This window comes from Helicoverpa zea, chromosome 12, assembly GCF_022581195.2.
Source record: "Helicoverpa zea isolate HzStark_Cry1AcR chromosome 12, ilHelZeax1.1, whole genome shotgun sequence".
In the NCBI taxonomy this organism is placed as follows: Eukaryota; Metazoa; Arthropoda; class Insecta; order Lepidoptera; family Noctuidae; genus Helicoverpa; species Helicoverpa zea.
The window spans coordinates 9,402,040-9,426,696 of record NC_061463.1 but is presented as its reverse complement, the minus strand read 5'-3'; the positions used below and the strand labels follow the sequence as shown (position 1 = coordinate 9,426,696).

At 39.5% G+C, this 24,657-nt stretch overlaps 1 protein-coding gene across 8 annotated transcripts in view; it reads left to right on the top strand.

The window, feature by feature from the left end:
- LOC124635134 (supervillin-like) overlaps positions 1–24,657 on the top strand; it is a 206,710-nt gene that overhangs the window by 107,521 nt on the left and 74,532 nt on the right. For 4 of the 8 annotated variants that reach the window (XM_047170930.1, XM_047170927.1, XM_047170928.1 and 1 more), the window contains 8 exons: positions 720–3,108; positions 5,411–5,904; positions 6,464–6,739; positions 6,972–7,163; positions 7,469–7,801; positions 9,120–9,259; positions 10,045–10,614; positions 11,080–11,189. In XM_047170930.1, coding sequence (XP_047026886.1) covers positions 720–3,108; positions 5,411–5,904; positions 6,464–6,739; positions 6,972–7,163; positions 7,469–7,801; positions 9,120–9,259; positions 10,045–10,614; positions 11,080–11,189 — 4,504 coding nt within the window. The remainder of the gene's footprint in view (positions 1–719; positions 3,109–5,410; positions 5,905–6,463; positions 6,740–6,971; positions 7,164–7,468; positions 7,802–9,119; positions 9,260–10,044; positions 10,615–11,079; positions 11,190–24,657) is intronic. The other 4 variants (XM_047170929.1, XM_047170934.1, XM_047170931.1 and 1 more) reach the window with 3 other exon arrangements.

Below are 24,657 nucleotides of genomic sequence, written 5' to 3'. Positions count from 1 at the left end.
TTGGAGATTTCAGTGGCTTTTAAAAAGAATAACATGGATGCCTTTTCGTTGTAACCTTGTTTCTGAACAGATAAGATTGGGACGAACTGGCCAAAAAGTCGTATCTAGCTAAGGAGTACTGAATTCAATGTCGATTAGCTTATGACTGAAATGTAAAAATGTATAAAAAATATATATATTATGAAATGCGCATATTTATGAAATACGTTGAACGATTTCGTTTTTACCCAGCATTACTTATTCACGCTTCGATAGCACTGCGGTCGAGTTTGAAACGTTTCGGAAACGTCGAGATAAATATTATATCGCCGTGTTTGAATCAACGCGGCAGATATGTACTTTTGCATTGATATCGCTGAATCATTTTTGTTTATCACATAAACTGAAATTGCGTTTTATGTTATACTCTTACGTGACTTTAGTATCGATCTCTTTAACGAAACAAATTATCTTCAATTTCACATAATGGAAGTATCTACATAATACAATGCGGCGTGCGTTACCTACTTACAGCAACAATGGCAACGCCCGCCATATCGCGCGAAACGACACACGAATCGACGCTCGCGCACCAGTCAGTGAACCTCAGTAGAACAATACACACGTGCAGGTCAACAGCTTCCTCTTCCGTCCAAACTCGTTGACCGTGATTACTTTATGTACTTTATAATCACATTGTTACGTTTTAGAAATAATGTATTATTCTATCTTTGTTGCAGGAAACGTTGCAAAACCAAGAAATCGCCGACCCCTTGAAGCACCACACCCCAAGACTGAAAGCTCACTGCCGTCTTCCAAAGTATCTCCTAAAACTACTTTAAATTTATCTTTCGGAATCAAATCGACTCCACTTAAGTCTTCGCCTTCAAATTCCACTCCTACAAAGACTTATGACAGGCGTCGTAGTCCCGAATCGGTTTCCAAACCCAGTTGCATACCTCTTTCCAAGAAATCCGCTGATAGAAATAACCGTACATCCACTTCACCGGTTAAGCAGGACTTAACTAGAGATACAATATCAAGCAGATCAAAAGCTGAAACACCTAGAAGTAGAACAACTCGCAAAAGTCCAGAAAAAGCCAAGAGTGATACGGAAAACAATCGTATCGATCGAAGACATCGAGCTCAAAAAGATAGTGAAAGTCTTAGCGAAAAATATCATTATTCAAAGAAAAGACTGACTAGTTTAGAAAATAATTCTCCAAGAAAATCGAATGAAACTAAAAACGTTTCTCCTAAAAATCTTCTGAATGGTACTTCCCGAGCAAATCAAGAACCAAATGTTAATGCTTGTGGACTAGAAAATTCTAAAATTACGAAGATGTCTACGCTTCACGAAACTGTTAGACCTCATAGTTCTAGACTTTCCCAGGAGATGGACAGCTTAGCTGCGTTGACTAAACAGACATTAGATAGGGTTAACAAATTGTCGAATAACTTAACTAGTAATAAGATAAATTTAGACACATCTGAGCCTCGTTTTGACTCCATATTCGCACCGAAATCCGAACTAAAACATACCAATCACGCATATAATTATGGTTTACTTAGCGAAAGGCCAGTACATAACAGAGGAGTAACAGAAAGGTTAAGAGATATAGACACGGCAGCTCAGAGACTGATTGATTTTGAAAAGCAGAGTGCAATGTTTTCTGATCTCAATAACGATACGTCTAGTCAAAGTCGCCGTCTTGATACTTCGTCAACGTCCTGTAGTCATACGCCTGTGTCTATCTTAAAACGCAAATCTATTCACGAAGACAGTGCTGCATCTAACACTACTAACCAAGCTATAGCATCTCCGCCAGTAACGTTTTCGCCCAGCGTTGTTGAACCAAGAAATGGTCGATCCGACAGTCGCCAACGACAAGGTATTTTAAAGAAACGCCGAAGCCTAGACGAGTCCCAAGTAGCTCGGAGGAGGTCCTGCAGTCCAGAAGTATCCTTCGCAGAAGATGGTTCTTTAGAAACTAACAAGTCTATACTGAAGAATCGGAGATCTTCATTGGAGGATGTTGTAAGGAACAGATCGCCAGATGGTCAAATACAAGGGATACTTAAAAGGAAAATGAGCAGAGAAGAAGAACATCATACTGACGACTTGTCTCAAAGCTCACCTGAACCCCATGGAATATTAAAACGAAAATCCAATTCTAGTTCTAGTAGCAGCACTGCATCATCGCATGTATCTATTGCTCAAGCTGTGTTGTTAGCAGCAGCGGGTGGTGCGGAAATAGTGGAGGACGACAAAGAAATTGTAAGACCTATCCTAAAGAAAAAGAGTTTCTCAGAGGAACGACCATGCCCAGATGTTGTCCTATCCGATACCCCCAAACCCATACTTAAGAAAAAATCGACCGAATTTGATGATTTCGACTTCGACCTGCCTAAAAAACCGATCCTTAAGTCGTCAAAAAAGTTGTCTGGAGACGAGGGACATGCTTCTAGTTTCGATTTGAGCGAAGACGACCGAAGCTCCCGAAGGCCTTCACTCCTACGCTCCAGGACTTCTGACCATTCAGGATCGGAATGTGAAGCAGCTGTTAGACCTATTTTGAAGCAGAGAGGTTCGAGTTTGACTAGGGAACGCAGCCAATCGCCGCGCCCACGACTCTCTTTTTGCGCGGACAACGATGCGAACATTATTAGTGTGACGAATTTCAGTTGCGACGCGAACGACTTGTCGGCGGCTGGACCGCGACGAGTCTTGAATCTCGCGCCCGCGCCCAACCCGGAAGAGAGTTATCCGAGTGCAGTGCTCCGCCGGAGGAATCTTCGACCGAAGACAAATCCTCGCTCAAAGAGCCTCGCGTGTGATGTGAACGATGAATTACTATCTATACTGAACAACCGTCGGTTAAAGGTTGATGAGAACTGTGAAAACGGATTTCGTGAACCCTGGAATCACACGCTTGACAACGGAACTGCAGACGAAAAACCTAAATCGTTTCCATCAATCGCTTCTAGAATAAAGTCCATGGAACAAGCCCTGACCAAGGACTTGTCTCCTAAAGATCAGCCCTCTACTTCAAGAGCCAAAACTCGAGATAAAGAACGTTACAAGACTCAACCCATCACTGTGGACGAGATGCGGTCGATAACATCCAGGTAACACTCTAAATATTTTACAGCTAAGTAGTTTTTAAATACCAAATGTATTTAGATCACTGTATTCAAAGTCATTGCATCTGTCGAGTTCGGTGAAAGTCGTTGCGGTGTGTTCGTCCCACACACCGCAACGTGCACTAACATTTCATTGTTTGTGTATTATCGTATTTGTAATATCCTCCGATATACTATGGCTCTGCCATTCATCTTCATGATGTATTAGTGATAATGAATGTTATTTTTTTGTTTATAATGGTATGTCTTTCTTTTATAATGAACTGGCATCCTTAAAAATGACTTTCTTTGCAAAGGTGATTGTGCTGCGGCCGGTGTCCGAATCTAAAAGTTGGCCCGACGCCATTATTTTGATGGGTGAGCGGCCCACGCCACACGTGGGCTGTTCAGCGAATGTTTTGTTCCTAACACTATACGTTTCGCTGTCCAGATGGTTAGTTAGTCATCCAAATGTTGTTATTTTCTTGTTCATGTTTGCATTATCATTTCCTTTTCTATTCAAAGTAATACATTTATTATAACGCTAGGCTAATATAATACCTAGTAAATCGAGACTAGCAGCGTAAAATTTCCTTCAATGAAAAAAACTTGTGTTTGAAAGCTCAGACTGGGGATTGTGTCAAGGGCAGCTTTACCGAAGCTTATATTCAAAGTAGGAACTTAATTTAAATTCAAACAAATCTGCACGCTTCAAGTTTCTCTATTGATTGAGTTCAAGCCTTTGAAGGTTAATCTTTTAGCTCTAATGAGAATTCTAGACGAGGTATTCGTAATTAACCACTTTATGAGAACCTTACATAAACGTTGTGTTAATTTCGTGTTTTTCGTTTTTCTGACATCATCTACACAGTCTCAGTTTACTGTTTGGTTCGTGATCGGAAAACATCGTAAGAATTAAATTTGGACGTGAAGATACGTGAAATTGTTTGCAAATTCTATTCGTTCTTTAACTTCCTGTGCTCGAATTTTTCGAAAGCAATGCATCGTTTAATTTGGGATTGTCCGCTCAAAGATTTGTAAGTAATCCTTTACATAACCATTAGTAACAATGGATAGATCGTTTCTACCTACACTTAAATTCTAGGTCTTCCTAAGCATTTTTGGCTTATATTACCTTCTTTCGTTTATTTGTGCAATCATTGGATAAAAAAACTTGTGTGTATAGCTTTGGATGGAATCATAAATAACATTAATAAATACAAGAACTAACTAATAGTGTTCTGCAGTGCTTTTGTGTCAAATAATATACATAGTTTCAACATCCTTCACACTTAATAAACATTTAGAGGATATTTGAAAGGAAACGTCTTCTGAGCGACTCCCATGAAAATTCCTCTTTGTTATTTAAATCTATTGTAATGATGGAGTGAACATAGCTCATGTTATATGTTTCCTTGATTGTTGTTGACAAAACATCTTTTTATAGCGTTGGCATTACCTACTTAACAAATGCTACCGCATTATTCATCTTCGCGACTTGGCGTTGTCTCCCAGTACTATAATAAGAATAAATCCAAATATGCCTTCAGTAGCTGCGAACTGATTGCCTTCATCATCTGTTGCATCGCATCTACCATTATTTCAATCAAGTTAAATTGATTTCCTTCCAATTACATTAACTCATTGTAATTAGCATCGGTTCGACATGGTGCTGTAACATTCGCCGTGCGGCCGGTGTCTTGATGACGGAAATAAGCGCTCCAGTCGTTAGTGGGTCAAGCACTATTTCTGGCTCTGTTGTGCTTCAAAGCACGCATCAAGAGTTTTATGACCGCCCCGGCTGTGCGCCTGGCTCCACCGCCCTTAATGCGATCCATTGAAATGCAGCTATCGTGCGATGTGATCTCCATTTTAAACTGCACTATTATAGAATTTTTCAGCTCACTCCTATTACGAAATCTGTTCCACATTTTCCCGATTTATTCTATGAAGAAAACTAAATGGATACCATATGTTAAATATCAAAGTAAATATTGTAGTACTATTGAGAAAAACTATTACAAACAACTCATAGGAGGCAATGACCATAGTATGTTACACGATTTAGCCCATTGACAGTAAAACGATCGATGCTTGATCGATAACATTCAATTCGAGAACAGACATTTATATTTAGATTATATTGCCGATGGTGTCAAACTTCCCTAAAACGATAGATCGGCGACGCCGATCCAATCACTCACGCCATAATTCATCGAAATTTATGAAGCTGAGCTGAAACAGCAACCGTCTCTCTCTTATGTACGGGTGTGTTCTACTTTAAAACGTTTCTTTTCTCATTTCGCAGTTTGGAGCCGGGCCAAGCGCGTTTCCAAGCGTTCGGCCCCGCGGGCTGTAGTTTTCCGAGCCGACCCGTCGAGTCCGGTGTTGCTCCCTCTACTAGGGGCTCATATCCCCTACCGGGGGAACCCGAACGAGATCCCTTCGCAGACTTCGCGCAAGCTTTGGATTCGCCACCGTACGGCGTGAGCTCGTTCAGTGCTAAGTCCCCGACGGCGGGGAACTGCTTCTCTGACGGTGGTAGTACCAAGGACGACAGCTACGGCGAAGCCACATTTCTAGACTTTGAAAACATCGCTGCGGACGCTGAAAGGAAACAGTCAACGTTGGATGATATCGAGCAAGAAGTGAACAAAGTCCGTGTTGCGCTGGACGAGGACTGCCGCGCTCTGGATGAAGACGAGCGTCAGCAGGCTGAGGCTGACAACTGGAGTTTGAATGTGTCTTGTGATAGCGGAGTGTACAACCGCGCTTCCTCCAGGGACTCCGGACCACATTCTGGTGAGTGTTTCTCTGAATTTCACTAATGATGTTGGGCATTTGGTCAGTTTAATAAACTCGTAAACTTATTTTTATCGTAACGGGTGTGCAGAGAGCTGTCATGTAAAACATCGTTAGGCTTATTTAGTGCGTTTCTCAGTCACAACTGTCAATGTCATAAAGTAAGCATGTGAAAGCGATCAGTTGTGTCGGACGCGGCCGGCGTTAACTTGCGGTTTGTTTACGTTCTGTTTGGTAAAATTAGATTTACCGAATGCGCCGCTATTCGTATTAGGTCGGTTTTGAAAATAAACACAGTATAACCTTGCAGATGTCTCTCGGCCCACTTATTTGGGTCAATGTAATGCACGTGTTCTTTGTCAAACGTCATTGCATTACTTGAAGGTAGATTAATCGGTTATTAAGCGATTTGTGTCGTTTTTTACGGAATTCGGTGTTGACATTGAACTAGTGAAAAGTATTCAAACAGGTACACTTTGCAAACTTTCGATGTCCACTTGCTCTCGGTATTCGAGCTCGGTATTTCCTCTGTTTAAATAAATGTTTGTGAACATTTCAGGTGAAGAGCTCGGCTTGATCGAGAGCCAAGAAATAAGGGAGAATCACGCGACCAACAGCAGTAGTAACGAGTGGTCTCCTTCGTCTATCGAACGTGGTCTTCTCACCATGGACCGTGAGAGGAAGTCCACTGAGACCGAGGCTCCCAGGAGCCCCGAGGAAGCAGGGAGCGATGACGAGGGGAGGGAACCCACTGGCTTCGCACTGGGGCTCGTCAAAAGCAACAGTGTGGTCGCTCGCGCCAGCATGTGGCAACAGCTGCAGCAACAGGCTAAAGGTAATATTTATTTTCGGTCAACCTTTATTGACACACAGATGTTTTCTAAAGTAAACCTCATATAATTCGTAGTAATTCATAACCTCAGAACGTGTGCAATGGATATCAGTAAAACATTTATAGATCCGTCTAATAGAAGCCAATACATCTAGATGATTCCAAACTCCGTGAGTCATGTTGTTGTATATTTATAACTGTACCCTTTAGTAAATATATGCAATATTAATTCCAGGAACCCCGAAACCTCTGCTCCGTCACAGTCGCTCCAAGTTGAAGGAGGGACCTTCAGTGGCGGACAGGTTTAAGAGTCAGCCCATATCGTTCCCGGCAGCCGACGTGACGGCGAGCGAGCCCGCCGAACAACCCGCCCTCCCGCTCCCCCAGTCCAAGAGCGCTGCCAACGTGCTAGACAGGGACGAAGATGGTAAGTCTCTAACTATTATATTATTACTGTAGTTAATACAATGCCAATAGATATTGAACTTTGAGTTTTGTTCCGTTCGTTTAATTTGCAACATTTAATTTTTAAAGCAATCAAACAGAAGTTACGTTCAAAGGCATGTCAAATTTTGCATTACATTCAAGAGATCCGCTTCTTGTCTTATGTATCGTCGGCTTTTGTTTCTTTTGCATGTCCTCGACTACTCTACTATGTGTATGTCCCGGGCTCTATCGTAAACACACAACTGCACAATGTTATGTAAATACGCACACACTCACCGGTGGCAGCTAAGTTAGACGAAGACGATCCGGCGAAGATGTCGCTGTCGGAGAAGATGAAGATGTTTAACTCGAAGCTGACGCACAAGCCGCCGCCGAGCGGGGCAGCCCGGCCTCGCGAGGAGCGCGGCCGCTCGACGCGGCTGCGCACCATGCCGGTGTGCGGGCGCGTGCTGCAGGAGGCGCTGCAGCAGAACGAGCGCCTCACCAAGTCCCTCACGCACGACGACGTGCCGCGTAATAATGATTTTCAATTGAAAATGGAGCTGTTCCGTTCGGCCAGCGCCAAGAACACCTCTTTAGAGTATATAATGAGGCAGAACGCCAAGTTTAGGAGCTTAGGTCTGATTTGTTCATTTATTTGAGTTTGATTTTGTCGTTTGCTTGAAGTCCTGCTTCAATGGGTTCGATTGGTACTAATACTCACACCGATATTTATAGTCGTTAGCTGTCGTATTGTGCATGCTGGTTAACTTTGCACGATTTTGGCACGTTCTGTATTAATGACTATTTTTAACATTTTAGGTTGAATACAGAGTTGGTGTTGTGTAGTTTGATTTAATACAACTGTTGTTTGGTCGAGTTATTTTGGTATGTTTTATTATGACTGATGTTGTTGCAGAATTATTTGTCAGACAAACGTAACGATGCTTGAGTAACAGTTACACTGAGCGCATGCTGCTGAGTGTACCCAATAATCACCTCCCCAATTATTGACATTATTTTATTTAACTTTACAAGACTTTTATAACATCACAGACTAAAAATTTTGATCAAAATAATCCAGTTAGTATTAGTCTGGATTTTGCACGAATATTGTTTATATGATGTGAGTTACGCCAACTAGTCATGGAGATCTGTCAAAATCCATGAGGTCGCTTCGTAAGGACGCCTCAAAGACACGTGGGCGGGGACGGGACGGGATAGATACGATTTATTTTCGTTTTTGTATTAGGTTACAAAAATGTTACACTGTTGTTCTTTTCAAATAATTTTACGCTAAAAATCACGTTTCTTTCTGATGTATTGGACGCACTTCAAGATTAATAAAAAATAAAAGAACAAAGAGGTTATTGTACGTTGACGATTTTACACTATAGTACGAATGTTACAAATCGTAGTAAAGCGTGAAATGTTCAACCCTTCAAATGAGACCTTATTGCTATAACCATAAAGTGTAATTTGCAAGTCTGCGATGTACGTCTAGAATCTTTGGGCTTCACTAATCAACTATATGACTGGTTGCTACTTAAAGGGAGCTTTGTATACAAAGTGTGTAAAACCTAATCACATTAAATTCAATACTTTAATATAATGGCTTACATACACCGATTGCACAAATGAAAAAATGCATTTTCGACGAAAAATGAAAAGTGCGCATTATTGAGTCAGTCAGAACAAACCACGATATTTTCCCTTGAAAACTGAGAGCTGGAACCAGCTCAAAACACTGCTTTACACATGATGTTGTAAATTATGAAACGAAAAATGATTCCTGTGGCTGAACCTTTGAGTGGATTAGATTATTTTTTTAACAATTCAATATATAATAACAAAAAGTCTAAGTGATAGAATTTAACGTGATTAAGTTTGACACACTCGATATACGGGAGCATATATTTTATTATGTACAGTTTGTAAGTAAAACCATATGTTTCAGACTTGGACGACGATTCTCCGTCGGAACGAGCCCAAAGGATGATAACTCCTGAAGTCAGGGGTATTCTGAAGTCAGGGTCCACTGTGGTCCCTCCAAGACCGAAGACCTTGGCCAAGGGTGAAAGCTCAGAGGTTTGTACAGTTAGTATAATGAGTTTTATTTTTATTTTGCATGTCTTTTTTCCTTAATGATCTTTTGGACCATGAAAGATATCAAGTTTCATCAGAAAATATAAATCAATATTATCTTCAAAAGGTTTGCCTGATCATAATTGTAAACTTTTGTAGGCAAATTATATTTCACTTATTTTTGAGAGTTTTTGGATCCTTTTGGGAGAACGGAAAACATAATTCAATTACTAGCTTAACAATTATATTGTTTTATATCTTTACATTAGAGAAGATACACTTGTTCTAATTCTAAAGCAATTTAAATCACAACAGAAAACTATTGAGCCCTGACCAATATTGACGTGTATAAAAATAGATCATACTATTAGCAATACTTGTCATAAAAATAGCTTTGTAGTAAATGTAATGAGCAACGTATGTGGTATGCGTCGTTTACTATTCTGGCCTATACGTTCATATAATGTGCATAAAGGCCTATATGCTTTCAATGTAATTTATAGGTAATTGGTGCCAATGTTTGTTAGAGGTCGCGATATGATTGATCATTAGCTTGAATCATTACCTATGTGTAGGACGTCCGATTTCTAGGCCAAGTTATTGTGAATTACAATTTATTCAATGTTGCATTGAGGAAATTGATTATAAGCCTTTGTTGGTGTTGAATAGTACTGATACATAGAAGTCTAATATATCACATATGCCATTAAGTTACGCTTCTTATATGCCTTAACCTAGACTTGGTTTAAGAAGTTCATTCATATAAATAATTCTGTTTTGCTTTGTTCTTATTAAAGGGCCTGAAAGACGAGGGAATCGACAGTTCCTCAGATGAAGATTCAGTATCAGCCTCAAGCGTATCATCATCAGAAAAAAGCTGTTCCTCCTCAGACAGCTCCGACGAACTCCCAGACCCTAAACCCAGGAGGTTCCAACGCAAACCCAACAAGCTCAAGGCTTCACGAACCGAGTCGGACATACCAAGACACCCCGAACCGTTCTCCTGCAAAATCAAGCTACCAGGAGCTAATGAGTTGAAAGAACGTCTCACACAAGCGAAAAACCCAGACGTTAAAATCCCAATGCTGGCCAAACTTGGACGAAAACCTTCCGTAGAGGCCAAACAAGAAGAAGATCAGACCAGATACCGTAGATTTGTTAAGAAACTAGATGAGCCTATTCAATTGGGCAAGTTGAGAAGGCCTGCGGATAAAGTGCCCCCGCCTCCGCAAGAAGTGCCACCGCCAGTGTTAAAGATATCTGCGTTGAATCAAGCAGCGAAGAATAAGTTTTTTGGCTTAGAGACGGCGAAGAAGGAGAAGACCATTGATGAGTTGGCTGCCGCTGTCAGAAAATACATTCCACCCGTGAGTTGAAATTGAATTATTGTTGAATATTTTAGTTATGTACTTAGTAGTTACCTAGCGAAGTGGACTGTGACTTTAATAATGACCATGGTTCTTTACCTTTTGCAATATGTAAAAATATGATAAATGGTTTTATAGAAAATATCGATATGCAAAGCTAAAAGACTACTTGTTCTATTTTAGATCACTGCCTAAAGGCACAGACACGGTCGTTTTTCTTACTAGAGAATTTTGACATTAGTCTCATGCAAGCAATAGCCTGCCCGTAGTAAGCAAAACAACATAGATAGAATGTTAGCAACAAAAATCTAGCTAGAGCTAGCTAAATCTAGCTATCTAGATTTTTGTTATAGGCTATGTTTTTCCTGGTGGGGAAGTAGTTCCCTCATGCTATAAATAGAACCGTGGAGACCAGCACGTATATTAATCACAACTAATGCTCAATATTTTTCCTTTTTTCCGTAGGTAAGCAAATCAATATCGACACACACGATGGAGGTGCCGGGCTCGGGCAGCGACGGCGAGAGCAGCGGCGGCCGCGAGGTGCGACACATCAACACCAGGGTGCGACACAGGTCAGTCTGTCAGAACAATTGTTGAGTTAATATATTTTTTATGTGAGAGAGAATATGTAATGTGTGTGTAGTACACATCAACACTAGGGTGCGACAAAGGTCTGTCCAAACAATTATTGTAAAGTGGACAAATAATACTATGTAATTTAAAAAAATAACTCACTGATGGAAAGCTGCAGTATGCCCGGGTGACATAGGCCATACTGAAAGCATCCGGGTAAAATGCTACTGATTTAGAAATACATTTCACTGTTGGGAAGCTACACTATCCTCGGGTGACATAGGCTATGTTTTATCCAAATACAAGTGGTTTACGCGGAATGCGAATGATATAAAAACGCGGGAAACAGTGTCAACTATTTTTGAGTGTGTAGCAGAATATGTCAAAGGGCGGATAGTTCAATTCTTTATCTAAGGCGATTATCACACTGCCCCGCATGATGCAGCGTAGCGCGTGGATGCGTTTTTTTTCCGTTGCTTGTAAATATCTCCGTTTGTGTGTAAAACACGCATAGTCCAACACACTGAAAATGCATCCACGCGCGTTCATGCGGATCACGCGCATACACGCGGAGAAACATGCACCCCCGCGCGTAGGTGCGGGGCGAGATGCAAGGTATGGCACACTGAATCCCGCAGTGCCGCGCGTGATTTTGAATGGGCGTGACATGTATATTTGAAAATGGAACTCGATGGGAGCCGCCGTGCGTGAATCTACTGAACGCACCTACGCGCGTGAGTGCGCGAAAAACCCGCACGATGATGCAGATCTGCACTCCCGCAGGAACGCGCGTCGGTGCGTCGACACGCAAGATGCAGCGTGATGCGGGGCAGTGTGAAGATCACCTAAGCAACTCGGCATGTACGACGTTTACGATAGAACTCATATAGGCAATGCAAACAGAAAATGATACCCTAGCTTTAGAACACACATTGTGTAAAAAGTGCACTTATAAATATACAGATGGCGCCACTGAGTAAGCAAAACCTGAATTAGCTTTTGAACATGAAAACTGCAGGTTACAGAAAACGTTATTACTTATGTAGTTAGATCATTTTGCATACTGTGAAGTGTATCAAAAAACTTGTTTTTTCTTTCCACGTATTCTCATATTAAACTCAATATCTTACACCTGCAATTAGCACTTGCTCCTACTTGCTAACACTACTATACTCAATTAGACAGCGTACCTACCAGACTGAATCACAATAAAAACAAATGTAACACAAATATGAAGTAACACTTGCACTACTTTCGTCACAATGAGTTATTAGACAGGTACACATGTGTGGGCAATTAATTAATTAAATAATTATGTATTATAATGAGGTTTGTGCCATCTGTTGCTATCAAGGTCGGCGATGAGTTTTGTAAAGGTAAATAGTAGAATATCTTATAATCAGTATAAACTGTTTCAAGAGGTATTGGGTTGTCCGGGTAACTAACTGAAAAAGAACTGGTACTCAGCTGCATCTGGTTAGACTAGAGGCCAGCCCCCATAGATTTGGGCAAAGGGTAGGCTGCCGGTGATGATGAGAATTACACTGTTCAGTGTAAAAGTTTACCTTTAGATACTGCAGTAAAAATATATCATATTCAATTCAATCTATATAACTGTAATCTTTTATTGAAGTTTCTATTTATTTATTTATCGAAGTTTTAACATGAAAGAGTAATAAACATTTTAGTATCATATAAGATAGGATTCATTGACACATGACCTTACATTTCCATTTCTAAACAAGTTCTTTCACCACCTGCACCTTGCAAATACGAAAAAACATCGAATTCACTGCTTACAATACTAATCATACCAAAATTAATTCTGATTATAAATTCGCAAAAAAAATACGTATTACATAACGTGTGTTATTTGATGCAAATGTAACTAGTTCCCACTGATTATAATTTTAAATCTTTCTTGTTATTGATTCGGGTCGTTACCCATAGTTTATTTTTTAGTTCCTAAGCTTGTTATGAAATTTTTAGGTATAAATATCAATGTTTATCGATTTTTTCGTCCTGTTTTTTGACTTTTCAAGTTTATACCAGTGGTTATGTTAATCAATATTTTATAATAAAATTATGGTAGGCAATCAAGATTTTAAAATGATAAAGAATGCTTGTTTTCTGTCTTAAGTTCGTTAAGTTCGTCTTTGTTTGTTTCTAAACTTACTCTATATTAGACAAGTAGAACCTACTATAAGTTTATTTATATCTGAAACCAGCGGCGATGGTATAACAGTATTTCAATATCACATGTGGTCCGGCTAATCTCCAATTTTAATGACTTTCTTGATTGGTTCCATTTAACGCAACATATTAGTAGAGCGCAGATAGACGCACATGAGTATTAATAAGATTAACTATTGCTGCTTTAATGCCGCTCGATGGAAATATTCAGTGTCATATGTTTCCATCAATGTAAGTCACATAAAATTAAAAAGTAAAAACCAGTTAAAAGTGGTGCTTTTCGTTTTATTTAAGACATTTGAGCTACATTGTGTGTTGTGCCATATATGTATTTTAATAGGTATTAAATAAGCTGCTCAGGGCAATGCAAACTAAAGGTATGACTGACCAGAATTTTCGGCACATTTCATAAAAAAACGTCCTTACACTCTTGATCCTTCAATGCTATGTCTTAACGGTGCTCTGCAACAAATAAATACTCAAAGCTACATTGCAACTGAAACCGGTTTGATTCCAGCTTAGAAGCCTCTGATGAGCTTAGAGCCTCATATGCTATCATTTAGTTGCTCCAGGGTCGTTACCCTGGACTATGTAGCTGTACCTAGTAGTTAGGATATGATAACCACCATTAGAAGTGCTTCAGGTAACTCGTGTAATTTGTATACTTAGTTTTATCTAGGAATAATGGGTTCCGGGATGTAGGAATGTAGGATCTGGATAGCAGTAGTGTAACTGCTGAAATGGCACAATAGCACTTATCGTTAAAGAACATTATTGCCGGCATATAAAACAAAGTTGTGACCATTTTCAATATTTGATTGCAAAGCCCGCAGTAGGTAGGTACTTAAAGTCATTAGTCGACTCTTTTTATCATTCATTGTTGTTTCAAAACAAATAGTTGTTAGGAAAATCAGAGGCAGATCGTTTAATCTAAAGTTTCAGCAAACAAAAGCAACTACATATTTTTTACAAGTCCGATTGCAATTAATTACAACTCCGATTGCAAAATCGTCACAAACAAAAACTTTAAAACCCCTTCTAAAATCATTCATCCATCGTTCTAATCGATCTATTGCTCGATAATCATAATCGCCTTGTTCCACCGCTCGGGTTAAGGAAAGTTATCAATTACATAGACTCAGGCGCAGTCGGGAAATCGTGTGTAACAGCGCATTAAATTAATGTGACTTACAAACATTTTCTTCGCTGACAAATAAGATTTCACTTTTCTTTTGTTTTATTTACGTAATATCGCGTTGTGTTTTGTTTTTGTCGCGTGAAATTGCAGGTTATGTTATGTAAGTGGTACTTTAATCCGTGTTTACATTGCAAAACTATTTTTGCTAAGTATTGTAGTAGTTCACAAAGTTTTCATAAGGACTTCACAACTAAGAAATTGAAATTTCTTAGTTTGTAAATAAACTCAGTCCCTTGATTGACTGCCCTAACGTTTAGCATATCTATTCGATCAAGATCTATCCTATCAATCTTGATATCTCTTTATACCATCCACAACTATCCCACATTTTCTCACTAACCTCACACTTTAGAAATCATCTAATTTCCTCTCATTACCTCCACAATTATCTACAAACATGAACATCAAAATACACTTAAACTCACTATCCAGGCTTTCGATACTTTTCTACGCACGTCCCTAGTTTTCACCGGTCGGTGCGCAAGCGCAGAGCTTTCGATCGAAAGCGCTTTACGCTCGTTTGAGTTTAGATATCGGCGATGTGACGTTAGCGCTCCGTTGGCTCGGACGAAGAGAAAATTTTAACGTGGGAGGTTAATTTGTATCCTTGCATGATCAGCGTTATAAGCTTGGGTACCTATTTAATAAAATTAATAATAGTATATTCCTAAATCCAAAATTTTATTTAACAATTTTGGAAGTCAATATTCTATTCCGTGGTAGTTCTAAAGTTGACTTCTCTCTTCTGTCTCTCTGAATGTAGAAACCTTACTTTATTTTCTGAAGGCTTTTCACCTGAGTCCGAGTGTCATACTGACTGACTGAAATGTTACATAACCAAAAAGATAAATAAGATGTTTTATTTGCCAATAAGAATTAAGCTATTAATAGCGTAGTTAGTTCGCTCATGTGTGGCCAATAGCTAATAAAACTTATCTATAAACATTAACACGTGTTTTGCGCAATTGTTAGTTCACCAATCGCGAATCTAATAACTTTAGAAGTTAGATCAGTCGTGTTAAAATATAACACCCGTAACGTTTTGAAATTCATGTAACTATTGCTACTGTTATCTCACTATTCAACTAACATAAATATTATTTACGCCATAATTGTCTAATTGCACACACCATCCTCCGAGCCTTTTCCCAATCATGTTGGGGTCGGCTTCTAGTCTAACCGGATTCAGCTGAGTACCAGTGCTTTACAAGAAGCGACTGCCTATCTGACCTCCTCAACCCAGTTACCCGGGCAACCCGATACCCCTTGGTTAGACTGGTGTCAGACTTACTGGCTTCTGACTACCCGTAACGACTGCCAAGGATGTTCAATGACAGCCGGGACCTACAGTTTAACGTGCCATCCGAAACACAACATCGTAATTGCACACACGATACTTGTAAAAGCCGTACGATTTACAACTTAGTAACTTAAGTAAGTATAACGGCTACTGTACATTTATTATCAGTTACCACGAAACGATAGGCGTAATCGGTTTATTACCAAAAATGGGCATTGTCTAACGCAGCACACACTCATATTCCCCGATAGTCCTTTACAAGCAATTTTCACACTTATCTCGTTACGGTAAAGTTGTGTATTAAGTGTGGCATGAACGGCCGAGTGGCACAGTTGCTTCCTTGCGAAATGGCTAGGAAGTCGAGTCGAGCCCGCCTTGTATGGAGAAACGGATCGCAAGTCAAGTACAGGTAGACTTGCCTTATTGTGAATTGTGTTTGTTCGGAGCGGGTCACCCTATTGAACGAATTGACCATTTAGATCATGAACTTCATACTTGAAAGGGTAACCTTTACAGAGGTCCTCATGTTTAATGGAAATTCTTAGTTTTAATGCCTGGTATATATATCTATGTTTTTTGATAGACTAGATACATTACATAGTAAGCAGTATTATCGTTAGATAAATAGAACTCACAAACCATTAATGACCAGCAGTTTAAGATTACCGAATACCACGGACCGAGTAATTAAGATCTCGTAAAAGCTGTGAAATTGGCGCATCGCTGCACCCATTTGCCTCGCTACGTATTACGTGAAATCGATTACTGGTAGTCATTAGCAAATGATGAGCTCCTGTGGGCTTGCTGCAGTTGAAACTTAAAACCTTCGTGGAACCAAATTATGGTCCGAATGGTCGAAATCATTTCTCGGAAACCATTAAGGTTTGGGTGAATGCTGTGTGTTTAATGTGGTTTTCCTCGTTATTATGTGTGAAGAGTTGATGAATGCGAGAAATATGCAAATTTTGTTGTACTTTGTATGTTTTTCAATTATAAAACAGTAAATTCAGCTATAAATCGGTGATACACTGGACGTACAGTAGCGCTACTTGTGGACGCTATTTTAAACCACGGTACTAAAGAAGCTTATTTTTAATTGATAAATCAAAACCTTTGCCATATTTTTTTTAACGATTAAGTAGGGCTTCACCTGCACTATTATTTAGTTGATAAAGTTTTCGCTAATCCACCCACTTAAATGCATTTTCTGGAAAGTCTTCAACACAATACGAAGTAGTTTCAGAACCCCAGTTACCCTATATTTACAAGCAATCTTTGAACACAATTTACTGCACCGCATGCATATTTAAATCACTACATATAACATGTACATATGTAACCGTACAGGAACGACATACATTTGCGCAGAACGCGAACCGCGTAAACATGGCAACTTCGTAATAAACATCCGTCGACGCGTGCCAAATGTTTTGACGTTGCGCCTAATTAATTGTGCGGTTATACTTGTAGTTGCTTTATTGGAGCCTGAAGGCGTTTGAACAGTTGTCTTTCTATACATACTTTTAATAAGTTTACAGCAAAAGGCTATGTAGGTTTTGCTTTTTTAAACCGTGGGGAAGGGTCCAGTTCTGAATTTGTCTAAATACTTAGCTGTCTCTATAGCCTCTTGTATTGGCGTGTGCAAATGACCGATGAGCTGCTTTTATCAACTGACTTCCCAAAAAGGAGGACTTTCTAAATTTGGGTTTTTGTTTTTGTTGACCCTAAAACAGTTGAGAAAGAACTAATATTCAAAAGTGTCAATGGAATATTTGAGAAGGTCTCTCTAAATACACAATTTAGGCTCCACATTCAAAGGCCAAAAACGTAGTGTGAATGAAATTGAGTAAACGCAGTGAATCAGCTCATTGTTATCATAATAATCAACAAGATAATCCATTCAATGCAGTGCAGTAATGTATGGTCAGCGATGAATTCTTATTAGCTAATGGTTATCAGACAATAAACTATTGTATCGAAGCAGATAGTATAATACTATGAATATAACTCCATAATAGGTTTAGTAGATATTGAATTGGAAATTGAGGAATTGTTCGTATGGTGACTAAAGCATTATTTAATTGATAAACCATCAAAGCAACCAATACTAATACCCGCTCATGCTACCTCATCAAACATTATATTATTGATTGATAGGTACTCTTTACAATTTTACTAACTCATATAAATAACAAGCTACCAACTCCATACTAATAAATCTGTAATTTAAAAGCAGACGCATAGATCCCCATCAACTTAAAGTGTAGCATAAATCTTGAGGCACAGATAACACGCAAATCAAGTGGGTCAAGTATACTGTAGTACTGAACAATAAGCATCTGCGTTTGAGCATTCAGTTTTGCAATATATCAACGTTTACAGCCAAAGTATTGGTGGTTCTGCGCACTGCGCAGTTGCAGAAACCAAATATACAACGTCTGGATTTGGGATAAATGGAGATTATTTGTATTGTGGTTAGGGATGATAGAATTTAGATTTTTGGAAACGTCATTTTTGTGGTGCACGAAAAAATTACTTGTTAAAATTTAAGAGACTGTAAGGAATGCACCATGTCATCCGAAAAGGTCTAAAAACGAGAGAGGTTAGAGAGGCTTCAATTTGTATTTTTGGTAGCTTCATTTGGTATTTTTGGTGCATCAAAAATATACTTGTACAAATGGAAGCGACTAAGAAAGAATGCATCATGTCATGTCTAAAGACATAACGACTGGAGAGGTTGAAGCGTTCTTGTTGATAAAACCAGAGCACTCTTTGGTAATTTTGAGAGCAATACAAACAATCTTGAGTTCTCAGTAAGTGAGTATGTACTGTACACAGAAAGCAACATAGAACAACCCACTACTGGAATGTGGGATGTATTTGACTTACCCCACATACATGTGAGCTTATGTTGTGTTCTTAAAGCCAGTTTGGTTTTCATAAAGCCACTGTAATCGATTTCTGATACCGACTTTCCACTAAATAATCAAAGTAGTAATGACAAAACTACTGTCACTACATCCATCAACCACATAATTTACTTCCTATAATAAAAGTTAGTTTCTCTGAACCCACAAATAATTAGCGGCGATCGCGGCCATATTGTGTGGGGAGTCAATCAAAATCTCGTCGGATGGTGACACAGCGAGCTTTCACTCCTGCGCATACATTATCTCGCTTGTCTATAGGGCTTGCAGTTTTGTTTTCTATAATTCGTTTTTTTTTCTATTTGGGGATTTTTCTATTTTTGTAAATGACAGCTTGGAATTGGAGGATTTCTCATTTGTATTTTTTAACGTTGTGTAACTTCTTGGTATCTTTGAACTTATTATTGATCTCATGCTGTCATTGTAACCGTTGCCGAAATATTGTTCTTGTTATATTTTACTGTATAGTTTCAATCATATGTTGTCATTATTATTCTCCTTTTTTATTGCCAATTATGAGGTCCTTATGGCCTTCCTCATGACGAATTTAGGCATTGAAACGTTAAACACACCGTCTTGTTGGCGCAACCCTAATGCAGTTCACCTTCTGCCTTGATAATCTCAAGATAATATGGTTTTCATGAGTCATACTAAGCAACGAAAAAGAAAAGTAGCGTTTCCTCGTTCCCAGAGATAAATTGGTCAGGTTTCACTTCTTTGTTACACCCTAATGGGTCCCTCTTATTGTTTCAACCCATTTTTAGTTAGAACACGTCGCTTGTCAGAAATGTGAGTTATTTCTTGCTATCTGTCATAATCAGTTGCATTGTAATATTCGGTCATTGTTGTTAACTAGTTCAGTATGCCAGAACCTCATTTTTTTGTTAGGATTACGAAACTAACGTCTCAGTTTTCGTGTTTAATTAGAGTAATTGCTTGAAATCGGTGATTTCGCGATGTGGGCAGTTTGCAACGCTATGTTCTGATTTTGATGAGTTCCTGAAATTGTACTCGTATTACGTACTTTTCATTTTGTAACTCCGTTGGACCACTATTAATTGTCCATATTCAATTTACCACCCATCGCGTTCCCGATTAACCCATTCATAAATTACTTTCCAATTCACAAAAAGAAACCTAGTTGCCGTGTTCCCTATAAAGTGTGACAGAGTAATAGAGGTACAAATTTGTACAAAGTAGGTACACGCACCTACATGCAATTATTTATTACACAATGGCACCGCACAATGGGCGTGCCGGTCGACTGCTGCGCGCGAGTGGCCCACAAACCCAGCTCCATGCGCGCATGCGCGTGCACTCTCGATTGCAATTAAACGCTTTTTATCTCCAACACATATTTTCATTTTAGTATAACCAGAGTTACAACATGATAGATAGAAATGTCTAGAATTATCGTGCCTGTATTTCTAAATGTTTTCAAGAGAAATTGTTGCGATTTTTTACTGTCCGCCCTTTGTCGATTTGTTCGTTCAACCGAAAAGGCGAAAGCTAGTTTTGTGAAAATCTCCAACGTAATTTATGACTCCATTGTGAATAAAACTTTCTGTTATTTTTACGTTTTGATTTAATAGTTACCATTAAATTGTAGGTCATTTACATGATAAGTGTTCCAAATAAAAATAGCACGAACAAAAGTAGCGTTAAAAAAGATACCAATTCTACGAGCAACACCCAACACTTTTTATACCCAGCATAATTTTTTTTTTATTTATTTATTCCTTTATTTCAGGCAACTAGGGCCCATAAAAATACAAATACACATATATCGTACATTACAATACTTATAAACTAATACATAAAAATTCACCATATCAATATATATATACAATACTATATCTATAAAAACTTAAACATACTATAAATACATAACAAATATTCTTAAAACTAATGCACACGATGTGTCGGCGTCGTGTTACGCTGACTGGTGTCATGTAGCCGGCCACGAAACCGGCGGTACATAACACCCTTCGGCCAAAAATCTTCCTTGAGGACCTTCTCGAGACCTTGTGTCGGAACACGCACCACGAACGAGTTAAAATTTGTGTTGTGACGCGATTCCAACCTCACGACCCTCAAGGTCCAGCTGGTCTTCACGCGCAGATATTCCACGACCTCCTCAACCTTCGTGGAATGGTGCAGCCTGGACACGTACAGCTGCGTCGTCGGAATAGCTGGACGCAGCAGCATATTGGGCCCCGCCAGCGCAGTACCGCACTGGTTCCGACAAGGAGGTTTCTTTTTCTTCCTCTTCTCGACCTTGACGAAACCATCCTTGTCACACGTGTCGACCTTGGGACCCTGCCTTCTCAAAACCTGATTTGGTTTCGATCGGCTCTTCTTACCCCCTTTTGTGGTTTCCGCTATTTTAACCTGCGAGTTTTGTGGCTCAACAGGCTTCTTAGCGGCTACAATTGCTGCGTAGGCTCGTTTGGGGGTTGACGAACCTACACGAGTCATCGTCTCTACCGATGTCGAGGCAGGGGCGGCGGCGGCACACGTTGCAACGCATGCATTCTCGGCAGTAGGTGACGCATTCGAGCCCGCCGACTCGAAACTGCAGATGGAGGCATTTTGCGCCCCGCGACGCGTGTTCACATTTCTGTCGCCGTCGGTAGGTGACCTACTTGCAGAAATTGCATTGCGCAATGCTACTAATTCTGCCCGTAGATCACTGATGGTGTTGTTGGACACCTCCAGCTGATGCTGCATCTCGGCCTGGCTTTGCTTCAGGAATGTAATGTCCTTCAGCAGCCTGGTGACATCTACGTGGTCGAACGTGACGGGAGGAAGCTTGTGCAGGTCCTTCGCCACGAAATCGGGCACGTCGTCCGGGTCGGTCTCCTTCAACAGCGTGACGATGTCTTGGAGACTCTTCTCTGTGCCATCCCTTCGACGAGACGGCATCTGGCTAACTTTGCCAAGTGTCGTGAAAAGCAGCAATTTAGCACTGCTAATTTCATCTTCCTTGAACGAGGTCTTGCAGATCTGCAAGATGCTAACCTCGTCCATGTAGTCGATGGCATGTTTAATAAATGCCAACACTTCGTTGGCTATGAGCGTTTGTGCACTCATAGCGAAAACCGGGCAGCGGCTATAGCCGCGCAATTCGCGAATTTAAAATTCATACAGTGCAGCGCAAACGCGTCCGTACTTGACCGCGTATCGCACTGGACGATTCACTTCAAAAGAATTTACCGTCTCCCAACTCGTTCCCCGCCGTATAAAGTTATAAGTGGGTGCTAACTTCAACGGAAATATCATTTAGCAAGTGCAAAGGAAAAAGTAATTGTAGTAAGTCTGACTGGAGCTTAAAATGTACGCAAGCAGTGAGTCACTGCCTTTATCGCAGATTGAGATTAATCTCGTTTTTATTTTGTTGATATTAGATTTTTTATAGTACCTACAGATAATATCACACTATGTACACAGCTTTGTTAAGATTGAACACTAGTTTCCATCACCAGTTTTACGCGTTTTCTGTGGGAGCTGCTTCGCAAGCCTGGATAGCCTTCCTCAGGATGTCAAACACTGCGATAATTTTTCAAAGAGCTCCAGTAATCCCTGAGATAAGTCCAGAGATTCCTGTGCAAGTTAACAAACTTTAGATTTACATAGTACCTTTAACAAAATTAAGTCGCAAAAAAGATGTATAGTATAAGAGGCCTTGAACTAGGCATTTTTATTATTATAATGCTAAAGTACGCAGGTTTTACTTAAGTATGTGGTGTTATTATTCCAAGTAGTATTCCTTTCTCTATCAAGATACATGTGTTAGACTGAGAGAATGTATTTACATTTCAATATCTATACAACAAAAAAGCACATGTTAAGCAATATTAATTTATGTAACGTTAATTAGTCACATTAAGTTTACTAATAAAATATTATGCTATTTCCTGCAGCCAGGTATTGCATTATCTAAAATAAAGAAGGTTGCCACGAAGATTAACCTTTCAGTGTTATAGTTCAATGACATTACAATATAAACTCGAGGTCAGTATTGTAAAAACCGGCTTGTGTAGTGTAGTTTAAAATTTAAATAGACTTTTTCAGTGAATTTTAATTTCATAGAATGAACATTATTTAAAATATTGAATTCTGACTGGAAATAAATACAAATAGAGACTACGACATAGAAGTGCCGATCTCTTCCGCAATGACCATAATTATTGACAGGAAATAAATGACATAATCTAGCTATAGAGTTTCCCATGCAATGCGCGTGGGACTTTATACAACATCGGAGATTGGCAATAAAACGAAAGTTTCAGTTTACTAAAATTCCGTAATTCCCAAGATCGAGCTTTGGTGTTTTATAGCACACAACGTTATTCTGAAACTCAATCTCACTACATGTATTTCCAAATCATTGTTATATCGAACCAGGATGCAAAACACAATATGAATTTATAATGTAGTTAGCTCTATAGCGAGAGCTCGGTATACATGAAACTTTTGCAATTTTGATGCAACGCGGTAGAGCTAGACTGCACCTGGTGCATGTTTTATGCCACTGCGGAAGGCGAGGGCTACCTAACGGCAGCCGCGATCCCAAAGCACTTCAGCAAACTTGACACGAAGTCCTTATACCATTCCCCTTTAACCATTAAAATTGAGGTAAACCTACAGTTTTTACACTCATCCCCCCAGACAAACCTATCGATTCAGACGCGGTCATAAACTTGAATCTAAACTCACCCATCCAGAGTCTAGACCGAGTCTAGACTAACGTTATTGGGAATACAACGGCACTCACGACATTTGGTTCCTTATACTGTTTAGTTTGCTACCAAAATCACGTTCGGCCAACACTCGAAATAAGTTCATTTGTATCCGCAGACGTATGCGAGGAAAACTAATTTTCTAGTCTAGACAACGAAAGTAAAGGCAACTTCGGGATTGTTAAACCAACAGCATGACTGTCAACTGTAGCGAAAGCGATTCTGAATTATATTATCTGGTAGATAAACTTTTAAAGTTGAGACACCCATTTATCAAGCAGCAAATGGCCATACCATGTCGCGAGCCTTTTTGCACTTCCGTCTAAAGAACTGCGTAAAACCAACAACCGGGACATCACTCAACCATATCTACAGTTACATCACATTCGATAATACTAACGAGTAAGTAAGCGTGATTTTTATTTTCCGCATCACAAGTGTCGTAAGTGTCGTAATTAGAAACAACACTTTCGATTTCAACAGAATTGTGTGAAACGTTAATGGCGATTCAGTGTGCACTCGTTTCTTACGTATAGTGCGCAATACTAGGTACTCGTATATTTTGGATGTAGGTTAATGTACAAGATAGCAGTCACGGTTGATGGGCCAGCGTTATGCGTTTGCTTCTCAAATTAGGACTAACTGCTCAATGTATTGATTTATGGTTTTATTGTTTCAGGTATGTACTCACGACTCCTTCAACCATTTCAAGTAAGTTACGACAGGTTACTTCCCTTTTCTGTAGTGGGAACGTCCATGTTTCGAAATCAGTTTCGTTTTATACGGCTGTATAAAAGTGTACCATTTTGAATGTTCACTGCAGTTAGAGTGTCTTTGAACGGCATCGATTCCGGAACATCGATAAAAACTGGATCGTGATACCCGTCTCAGTTCTATGGGTCGGGCATTTTTCCCACGTTTCACTATAAGTCACGACACGACCCTTTTTTCTAAACCGATACACTAATTTATGGAGATAAGGTTTTTTTTATGTCTCGTCTCGATACCGTCCTTTTTCTAACGTGCGACGAATGATAGGATCGAAGTCATTAGTTCTTATTTGAGACAATTTAGTGTTAGACTACGTCGTCTTGTCACCTTGTGGTA